We start from the raw sequence: 10,130 nt of genomic DNA on the forward strand, positions 1-10,130 counted from the left end.
TTCAAGCACTGGTCAAGGACTTCCAGAACACGAAGCTCCCTTCTCCTCAGTAGTGGTATGTTTCTTGCCATCAGGGCCTTTCAAGGGCATAACAGTAAACAGTGCATTATCAGCCATGTTTACTATAGTACACTTACCTGAAGAAATAAACTTAATAAACACAGCGACTAGAATAAACAAGAGGGCTAAGAACCCAAGGTTATTCAATTTTATATATTTGAAAGAAAGAGAAAGGGCAAGATCCCATTGCAAAGTGCCACGGTGAAAAAAAAAGGGGGTGCTCAAATTTTATTAGAACTGGAAGTCCTGTTTTTAAAACCTAGGGATAAAGAACAGCCTTCTCATTGAATCTTCAGGGGTTGTCCATGCCTCCAGAATCCACAGGGAAAACCGAAGTTGACTAGCAAGGCACGTCTCAAGAAGCACTGAATCAAGAAAGGTTTTATTTTGCAAAATACAGTTTTTAAAGATAAATTTGGTTTCCATTTTCCATGTCTAGGTGCATCCAACAAGATACAAAACAACAGGACAAAGACCCACGACATCATGTACAGAGCTCTAAAATGAGCCGTGAAATATCTACAAGGATCTAGCACGTGCTGCTTGCTGAAGGGGGTAGTGTGTGGCTTTTTAGAGCTCTCTGTCTCCCCCCCCCTCCCCAAGAACGCTTAACTCCTGGAGCTGCAGGTGCGGCTGCAGCCAGGGAAGAGCTGGGGTCAGTGGGGGGTGGGGGTGGGCCCCTCGGGTGGGGGTGAGGCGTGGAGAGGTGTCTTGGGGGGAGGGAGCCGCGGCCGCACAGGACCGATCCTGGGCTTCGCTAGAAGTTCTGCCGCGGGGTGTGGGTCAGGCTGTGTCTCCGCAGATCACAGTTTCGCCTGAACACTTTGCCGCACTGCTCGCAGCTGTAGGGCTTGATGTCTGTATGGGTGAGAAGGTGAGTTTTCAGATTACTTCTCTGATTAAAGGTCCTTCCACATGTGGGGCATTTGTGTGGAGATTCCTGTTCAGATGTGAAGCAAGGCAAAGGATTAATCCTTCACACCACCACGGCACCCTCCTCAACAGTTTCTGTCTTATCCGTAGCAAGCCTTAACATAACAAGCGCATGACAACAAAAGAGGGGACCTGCAGGGACAGATCTGTGTTCCCAACCCGCCAATCGTGAGGCACAGGAACAGGCGCCCACAGAGGCCCGATTGCTCTGATAAGACCACCTCGGTGGGCCACGTATTTCATCGCTGTGTCAAGGGCAGGAAGGGGGGGGGGCGGGGAGCGCGGCTAATCCTCTCCTAAGGAACCGCATTCTCCGGGGTAATGAAGCTCCTGTTTGCTGGAAAATTAAACTATTCCTCCGTGTCCTAAAAAGCTACAAATTACGAGGCCCCTGGGAAAAAGAGCATATGGAATTTCACCCATGGCTCCACTGTCAAAATTACCTTTATTTCCTCCCAAATACGGAAGTTTTAAATGCAGAGCAGATAGAATAAAAATAAAAATAAAACAAAAAATTTAAAAACCCCTAACATTAGGATTTACTATAAATCATCTGGCCTGTTCGTTAAGAAAAATTATTTATGTTACATGATGCTAATTTTATATTTAAAAAACATGTGTTGCTCCCCTGCCACCCCAGAAAGCTAATCTAAAAAGAGCCCTTAAAGAGACACTCGTGCCTTGAACACATTTAGTAAAGCCATAATGATAGAAATGAAGCTTCCACTTTTAAAGGAAGAAATAAACTTACCTGCATATGTAAAGTTTTGTGAACTGCTAGAGTTCTAGACTGACAAAATCCTTTCCCACACTCCTGACATTTGAAGGGCTTTTCTTTGGAATGGATATACCTGAAAATCAACACAAGGTTTCATTGTAACGATCGTCTCCACGCGTTAGGATTTGCTTGCCACAATTATTCCAACGAAATTTTGAGAGGGCAAGGGAAGCCGAATTTCTATTCCTTATGCTGTTTTTAGATTTTCTGTTTATGGTTCTGTTTATGGTTAACCTCGACTAACAGACTCTTCGAAGCACTCAAGAGCCGTCTGGCTTTATCTACACTTGACCGCCCTCTCTGGCGTATTTCTGGAGCTGGAAAGGCAGCACAAAGAGCCAGTCTGGGCCGCCAAACTTTTCCTCTGGAATTTAAAACGGCCAAATCAAGGCGGAAGGCAAGGCTGGGTGGTGTGGGGGCTGATGATGCGAATCACTCACAGGCTCGAGGATGGTGTCCCACCTCAAAAATCACAGGTAGATTTTTGGGGGAGCCCTCCACACCCCTACCACCGTAATAATTTTAACTGAATGTTCTTCACTAATTCAGCGTGTGAGGATAGGTGGGAGCCGCTTCTAAATATAGTGACCTCAAGACGCCCCACAAAGGAAGCCCTGTGCTCTAAGGCTTCGGGGAGGTCGGAGGGGGGGTAGGGGGGGTGGCGAGAGAGGGGAGCCAGTAAACCCAGTAGATTCTCCGGAAATGGCACCATAGCAGCCAAAACCTGTACCCTTCACCCACCATGTTGGAAGGAATCCGCACTCTGCGGCTTTTTCACCCTTCTCTTCAGTACCTAGGACGACTCAGAGGAAAGAGAATAGATTTTTCCTGCCTAGGGACCGAGGAAGGCCCTTTTTTAACCCAAAGAACCCAGGCTTCAGGCTTAGGGAAGAGGTAAACACTGGGGGAGGGGGGTGGTCACTGAAACCAGCTTTGGGAGGGATTTGGATGCCACTCTATGTAACAGAGGGGACTTTAGTGATATTTCTATCTGGACACGGGCAAATTGACCTCTTCCCGCAGTTCCCAGCCTCACCTGTGATCCCGGAGATGGTCTTGCCTCCGAAATGCCTTGTGGCAGATGTCACACGTGTACGGCCTCTCATCCGTGTGGGTCCTCTCGTGAATAAGCAAATTGTAAGATTTGGTAAAGTGTCTGCCGCAAAACTTGCAGATAAACTCCTTTTTCGTTTTGGAAGGCAATCTCCCTCGGGAGGGCTTTCTGTCCGGAGTCAGTTTACTGAGGCCCGAGATGGGACTTCCCAGCCCCGGACTCAGCTTCGTCAGGTCTCCCATTTTAGGGGGGTCTTCTTGAGTGGCGGCCACCGCCAAGTTGGCGAAGTCAAAACGGGGCCGGTCCTTGTGTAGGGCTGGAAGGACGTGGGCGATGGCCCCCTGCTTGGGGTGAAACAGGTGAGTGGTAAAGGGCAGTGCTGGGAAGGGGAAGCGAGCGTCCATGAGGCCCTGCGCAGCCGCCATCTCCGTGATGGTGGAGCGGGTGATCTCGTGCACGTTAGGGTACCCCAGCGTCCAGTGGTTCATGTGCATTGTCTGCACAGCACTGAGACCGTAAAGGCCCTGAAGGTGGTCCACTGCGGCGGGAAAGGTGTTCACTGCCTGCAGGAAGGAGTAGTTGGTGAGCTGCAGCGACGGATGGAGTGGGATGGGCGCCGGCAGGGCCTTGCTCCCCATCTTCCTGAAAGTTCCGGAGGGGTATGGGGAGCCGCTCCTTTCTTCCAGGTCTCAGAAGACAGATGGCGTGAGGCGGAAAATGCCCCCAGGAACAACAGCACACCTAAAAACGAGAGAGAGAGAGAGAGAGAGAGAGAGAGAGAGAGAGAGAGAGAGAGAGAGAGAGAGAGAAAAACCAGGATTATTATCCAGTCCGGTCAGTCCTTGGGCACCACGCGGTTACAAGCTCCCTTCCTCTTCTCCTTAGTCCCCAAGACCTCAAACCTCAAGACCAGCCCAGGAGTCTGCACCAAGACTCCCTGCGCGCCTGGGCAGCAAGTGGCCCTCTAGGCTTTCAGGAGAGGGGACTCTGCCCGAGGAAAGAAGGGCAGACAGAGGGCTCTAGTGCCCGTGCCCCTCTCACCCACATCCTCTTAGGAGGGGAAATCCTGAGGGCTGAGAGGTCTGGACCCTCAGCCAGCTGCTGCCACTTGGAGCTTGCCAGCTCCCTGGGGGCACTGCAGGTAGGGGGTTCGACCTGGGACCGGAAAGCCTTGTTCAATCCACTTGCAGCTTCTCCCCAAGAAGTGACCAACTCAGGTCACCTTTCGGGTGCTTACTGGAGCACTAAGTCCTCCCCTGCACAGCAGGCCTCCGCTTCTCGTCTGCTAAGCTCCTGGGGTTTCTTTTTCTTTCCTCTGCCCTAGTCCCATTTATCAGCAGCGACGGCCAGGGCCCAGCGGGCTGCAGGCAAGAAAAGTGACACCCAGGGGCTGAGTTCTCCTGTGTCTCACCCCTTTTCCCCTGGGGCTGCCTCTCTTCCCATCCCCTACCAAATCCCCTTCCAGATGGTTCAGTTGCCAGCCTGGTTCCCCCCACCCCACCCCACCCCGTGAAGATACAGTGCGTCTCTGAACCCCCTTTTCCCAGACTGAGTGCTAGGCTTTCAGAAGAAGAGGGCTGCTTCCTGATCCTTCGGCGGAGGTCCTGGCAGAAGGGGGACGGAGTGATGCCTCCAGGGGAGGCCAAGGAAAGGGGCTACAGGGGTCCTTGCATACCTCAAGGCCTAGGGCTACTCTTGGCCTGCTGTCTGTGTCCACGGGGAGGGGGGGAGTACGCGGCGGGAGGGAGGAGGTTCCTTGGAGCACCTCACCTGTGTTCATAGTGGACCCACAGTCAATCCCTGTTATAAGCAGATTCTGGCAGTACCGCCTAGGGTGGCCTCCCTAAGAATTTCGTCAGGCAAATGCACCGCTAACAAGGACACCTGAGGTTTTGGACTAGGCAGAAGGTGAGCGGGGCCTGTTCAGTTTTCCCTGCCCATCCCATCCTAGCTGCACCAATTTTTCTACTCCAGAGCATTTGTGAAGTGGTGTTTGGGGTTCTATCTGCCAGCAGGCTTAGGGGGCTGTGTACTTCAACGCCGCAGTGCTCTGGCAAGGCTGAAAGTAGCTGCTTCCTCCTTCCTCCACTGTTTGGAACAGTTTGGAGACAAGAGATTTATTAATGAACTGCTTCTGCCTGGTGGTATGCGGTCTGGGAGTTCAGGCTGGGAGTTAATGAGAGGTGTGTAATAGTCAGAGGGTCTCAGTCAGACCGTTCAAGCGAAACTGCAAACTCCTTCAGTAATAAACTTTCCCAGCACACAAATCACTATTCACACTTGTTTAGCCGCACCCCTCAAACCCTCCTGTATGGGATGGGGGGTTGGGGGGGGGAGATTCTATTAACATTACTGATTATTTTCTCATCAATTAAAAATCATAAGTTCCATCTTTATTTCCTTCTCCGTGGGTAGTGAGGATTTTCCAGAGAGTCAAAACATTTTCCCCCTAGTGTTGAAAAGCAGCCTCTTTCCTGCATCAAGAGGAAACCGAAATTATTATTTGGGTGTATTCCCAGACTAGATTTCTTAGAAATAAATACAGAAGGCAATGCAAAATTCTCAGCATAGGCTGCTCGGGGGCAGGATGGGAGTGTTGGCTGACAGACGACTATTAAAACTTATTATTTTTTTATTCCAAATGTTCTAAGTGAACTTTGCCATAAAAGTCACAAGTGCTGCTCTCCTCTTCCCAATAGTTTATGCAGAAACAAGGCTTTTTATAATTTCTGTTGGTCTCAAATTGCCACTTTCATAGAAAGTTTGCTTTAATTTGCAAGGAAGAGTCACCTGGTAAAGAAAGGGCAAGGCAGTGAGCCCTCTGAAACCCTTCTACAAACACAACTCCCCTAAACCCCGACCAAACACTGTTGCCATAAGTAACTAGGGAGCTGAGATTCCCGGGCGCCTGTTTAGTTGCTAGCGATGTATGTCAAACCATCGCTTAAGTCAGCACACGGATCCGAGGTACTTTCGTTTTTGTTGGGGCTGAGTGCACACACACATACACACTTCAGGCACTAACTGGACTCCTCTGCTGTCATTTCTCCTCCAGCCTGTTTCGGACCACTGGTTACTTTTAATTTTGCGAGGAGAGAAAGTTAAACCATGAAAAGTCACAAACGGTTCAATGGAGGTGAGGCTACATTTCTCTCACCAGGTTTCAATGGAATTCCCAGGCGTGTTAGACGGTTTCTGTAAAATTTAGTTCCACCAACTGTCAGCACGGCAGAGTTTTACATATTAATTTCAGTTTGGTAAAAAATTTTAAAATACTGGGTCCCTTGTAATTTGATAAAGAATCTTCAGTCGTTGGTAACTGTGGTGTTACATTGAAGTATCTAAAAATAATACAGTTTGGGGTCATCTGCTAAACCCTGTGTATTGATTTCTGAGTTAAATGACAGATAGATGGACGGGTATGTTTGCTGAATTTCAGTTCAAATACAAGAGAATTTTAGATAAAACAGAGACCAATAGTAGAAAGAGATCTAAAATGCTGATGGGGCGGGGGGAGGACTTGATCAGGTTGGGGGGGGCAGCCCCCGAAGTTCCTGTCCCTTCCCTGCGCCTCTGCCTTCCCAAGGAGTTAATTAAATTAAGATGCCTTCAGCATAATATGGGTTTGTCTCCGCTCCCTCGCCGCCCCCTACCGCCCCCACCATGTGTCATTTTCTTGTTATGTTCAAGATCGAAATTTGTGGAGCAGAAAAAGTAGCTGTCTGCACCCGGTTTCGCTTCGGGAGCAATCAGTACTCTTTTGTTCTCTGCTCGCAGGTGGGGGGACAGATCCAGCACCGCAGCCTACACAACACCTAGTCGCTGTCGTCGTCCCCATCCCCCTTAGGAAAACCGCGATTTCTTTCTGGGCTATTTCTCCACAACCCAAGAGCGTCTCAGCCCCTGGGGGAGCTTGCCTGCTGTCCCCTTAGCGAAGACCCGAGTGGCAGGAAAAGCAAGAGGCCAGCACACGGTTGGGGGGAAAATATCACCTATGACTGGACTATTCCCCTGTGAAATGCGCCTTCGGAGCCGCTGGCTTGACCGCACTATGTGTCCCGGCCCTTCTGTGCCGTGTGCCCGGGCTGATGTAGGAAGTGTGAGTCCGGGCTTTCTAAAGCAAGGGGACAATATCACGGGGTGATAGGCTCTGGCCACAAAGTACGGACCAGACTTTATAAATCTTGCCGAATGCGTAAGTCTACCCAAAACAAAACTAAGAGGCAGCACACAAAAGTTCAACTGAGCCGGGAGTCTCACGCGGAGGACCAGAGTAAGCCAGAACACGAGGCCCGGGACTGGGGTCCACAGGAGTATTTTTCATTCTCTGAACTTACGGTACTCCGGACTGAGAGCCTGGATGCCCCTTGAGCCCCCACAGTCCTTCCTTTCTTAAGAAGGCTACAACCGAGCCCCGGAGAGGAGAGGACACTCACCGCCAGCACTGAGGTCTGCCTGGGGAGCGCGGTCAGACTAGGTCCCGGCAGCAGGACGTACAGCTTGGAAAAGTTATGAGGTCCAAGCTGGGCGAACTTCTTTTTCGGCGCGTTGTCCCGGGAACCAAGGGCATGATCTACTGGAGCGAAACCGACAAGCGGAGGTGATCTTCGTCAGTCGGTGGGAAGCGGAATGTATAAAACAGCAAGCGTGCTCTGGGTAAGTGCTCAGCGCTCGCCCAGATCCAGGTGTCTGGGCCAGTTTTTCACCCCTGAAGGCGAGTAAAGTCGGAGCCCGCAGCCCTGCAGGGCCATCACCCTCCGGCAGCGTGCGCGCAGAGTTCAGTCTTCGCCCGCGTCCCGCCCCGGGCTGCCCCGGGCCGGGAGTCCAAGGCTTTAGTAGCGGCCCCGCCTCCCCTCCCGGCGGGCGTCCTGCGGCAGAGCGGGCCTCAGCTCCCAGGCTCCGCCTCCGCGCCCAGCGCCCGCTAATGGTCCACTCTGTTTACTTGTGTTTGGATAGCAACTGAGTCTTAAAGGCACAGGTTTGCTTGAGGTTTCCTTGTTAACCCAGACCCAAGGTGACTCAATTCAAACCTTACACACAAAGACGACGCCCATCCCTTCTTTTTGGATGACACTTTTCCTTACACTGTTGGAAACTCAGCTACTGGGTCTTTGCTCTTCCGAGTCCGCAGAGGAGTCCAAAGGGCATTTTGTGTTTTGTACTTTTACTTGGTCAGCGGGCCGCCTTCATCTCCGTGTTTAATATGTCTTAACATGTTTAATATGAACATCTGCTTCAAAGAGCCAGCCAGAGCTATCAGTTCTAGAGTTTGCCCTTCAGCCTTTACATCCCTTCCCTCAATGTAAAATAGTTCCGTCCATATTTTTGGTCAATTATGGCTATTTGTGTAGTCTGGCTTTCCCCACTATTTTCAAAACGAAGTTTGTATATGAAGGTGACAATTGACTAATTTCATAATTAGTGCAGGGGCATGTGGAATGTTCAAGAATAAATTTCTCCCAATATCTAAGCTTTAATCAACCAATGTACATTTCATAAGCAGTTAACCAAGTCGGGCAAAGGAGTGGGCATCTGCAACCCATTGGCAAACAATAAAGAGCCCATCTGGAACGGGCGAAGAACAATCATTTTTAAATTTTAGGAAAATACTATTCCAGTGTCTCAAAACATGCATTCTCTTCATTCTCAGCAAAAATTGAGTTCATTGTTCAGCTGCCAGAAAAATTAATCGAATTTGACGTGTTCTGTTGGGTTTTCTAGTTCTCCTAAAGGTTCAGTTTTGTAAGCGTATAAATGAGAAGGCTTTCCAGCCCTCTGGAATAGCGTGACAGGGGATGACAGAGATTCACTTCAAGCAGCATTAGTTCAGACGTGAGGCGCCTGAACAGAACTGAGCAACCCGTCCTTGGTCCCAAACGACTCACCGACTCACCGGAGGGCGCTTACGTTGGCCGGTGCTTGGAGTAGCATGGGTCTTTTAAAGAAACTGTACAATTCAAAAGCGTTACTCCAAAGATGCTTTGTGGTCTTCGCCCCCACCCCCAAAGACAATTACGATAACCTCAACTGTGTGGGGAAGTGAATAAATCTAAGCAGAATGCTGTGATCCGTCTAAGGCAACACGGGGGAGGCGGGCAGACGGTATGGAAACGATCTCATTAAGGTAAAAGCCCTTTTCACCTTATTTTTGTCGAGGTGAATATAAATTTTCGTTTCTTTGGTAACGCGTACTTCAGGAATAGCAGGTCACCTCCCCCCACCCCGTCCCTCTTTCCACTTGTAGGTTCGCGAGGATTACAAAGTGAGCCTGGGACGACAGAAACTCACGAGTTCAGTATCCTGCAGGGCTTAACTTCGTCAGAATAAATTAAACGGACTGCATGGAGGTAGGGCAACGCCTGGGAAGGGTTGGGGGTTGAAAAAAAAAAACCCTTTCCCGCGTGGGTTCCATAATGGTGCTTTCATTTTAGCGCTCGTTCTGAGCCTCAGCTCCCAGGATGCCTGCGGTTCCCTCTCTCCAACCACCTCATTCCTCTCACAGCCTTTCTCAATTTGGAGAGCTGGAGGCAACTTTCTCCTCACTCAGACCCCCCAGGGCATGTACTCCCGAGGTGGTGACCAGAGCGTCGAGCCTGTGCTGTCTAGTCCCTTTTCACTAAAGTGGAGGCAACCTATCCAGCTTCGCACCTTTACGGGCCCATGTGTATTGGGTACCGAACCGCCGGCTTTTCCCGTGGGGTAGACAGAATTTCTAACTTCCCACTAGATGTACCTCCTTTTCCGAAAATCCCCTGAGCCAGGGCTTGTTATACTGTAAATATGCTTACCTCTCGCCTTTCAGCCTCCGAAGAACTCTGGGTTAACCCAGGCGGAGCGCGGGCTGTGGCCCGGAAGGTAGGGAAGCCTCCGAGAGCTCCGGCCTTTGGTAGCTAAGCGGCCACGCGGTGCCCGGCGGCCCGCGGGCCATGCAGCTGGCGTGGGCAGGTGCAACCAGCTAAGCCAGCAGCTCGGCACCGCCGCCACACTCCTCCAGGCCGCCCGCCGGCTCACCTGGGACCCGCACCGGAACGTCTAGGCTCTCAGACCCCGGGGGCTTCAAGTCCGCACTCATCCTGAGAGCCCGCCCACGAGCCACTCACCAGCTAGACGAGCAACAAGGCCCGGTGCAGAAAAACTGGCCCACCCGGCCACCATCAGGCTGTGGGTCCTGGCGCACAGAAGCCGAGGTCCCGGAGTTTGCCCCAGGCCAGCTGCGCCTCCAGGTCGGAGTCTCCGTGGAGCTGTCCCAGCTCTCTCGGGAGCTTCTGCTGCCTGTTCACTAGGAAATTCCCGCGGATCGGGTTA

The 10,130-nt window shown here is 51.0% G+C and overlaps 1 protein-coding gene across 3 annotated transcripts; it reads right to left on the bottom strand.

The window, feature by feature from the left end:
* Nucleotides 1-415: 415 nt before the first annotated feature.
* OSR2 (odd-skipped related transciption factor 2) lies at nucleotides 416-9,869 on the bottom strand. Of its 3 annotated transcripts, XM_084749848.1 has the most exons (5): nucleotides 9,614-9,869; nucleotides 7,262-7,398; nucleotides 2,808-3,566; nucleotides 1,745-1,844; nucleotides 416-1,000 (listed from the first exon to the last, which is right to left on the bottom strand). In XM_084749848.1, exons 3-5 carry the CDS (start codon nucleotides 3,461-3,463, stop codon nucleotides 818-820), a joined length of 939 nt encoding a protein of 312 aa, XP_084605974.1. In that variant the 5' UTR covers nucleotides 3,464-3,566; nucleotides 7,262-7,398; nucleotides 9,614-9,869; the 3' UTR covers nucleotides 416-817. The 3 variants fall into 3 exon arrangements, with proteins under 3 accessions (XP_084605974.1, XP_084605973.1, XP_084605975.1); XM_084749847.1 differs by lacking the exon at nucleotides 9,614-9,869 and having other exon boundaries at nucleotides 7,262-8,075; XM_084749849.1 differs by lacking the exon at nucleotides 9,614-9,869 and having other exon boundaries at nucleotides 416-918; nucleotides 7,262-8,074.
* Between the last annotated feature and the right edge of the window lie 261 nt (nucleotides 9,870-10,130).

The sequence above is a fragment of the Acomys minous genome (genome assembly GCF_964271855.1).
Source record: "Acomys minous genome assembly, chromosome: 12".
Lineage (NCBI taxonomy): Eukaryota > Metazoa > Chordata > Mammalia > Rodentia > Muridae > Acomys > Acomys minous.

Bases quoted from the DNA above. Each gene is read 5' to 3' on its own strand.
- OSR2 (XM_084749848.1), bottom strand. From the start codon at position 3,463: ATGGGGAGCAAGGCCCTGCCGGCGCCCATCCCACTCCATCCGTCGCTG. The intron at 1,845-2,807 runs GTGAGGCTGGGA...GTTGATTTTCAG, and splicing joins GACCATCTCCGGGATCACAG to GTATATCCATTCCAAAGAAA. The intron at 1,001-1,744 runs GTAAGTTTATTT...ACATCTGAACAG, and splicing joins ACAAAACTTTACATATGCAG to GAATCTCCACACAAATGCCC.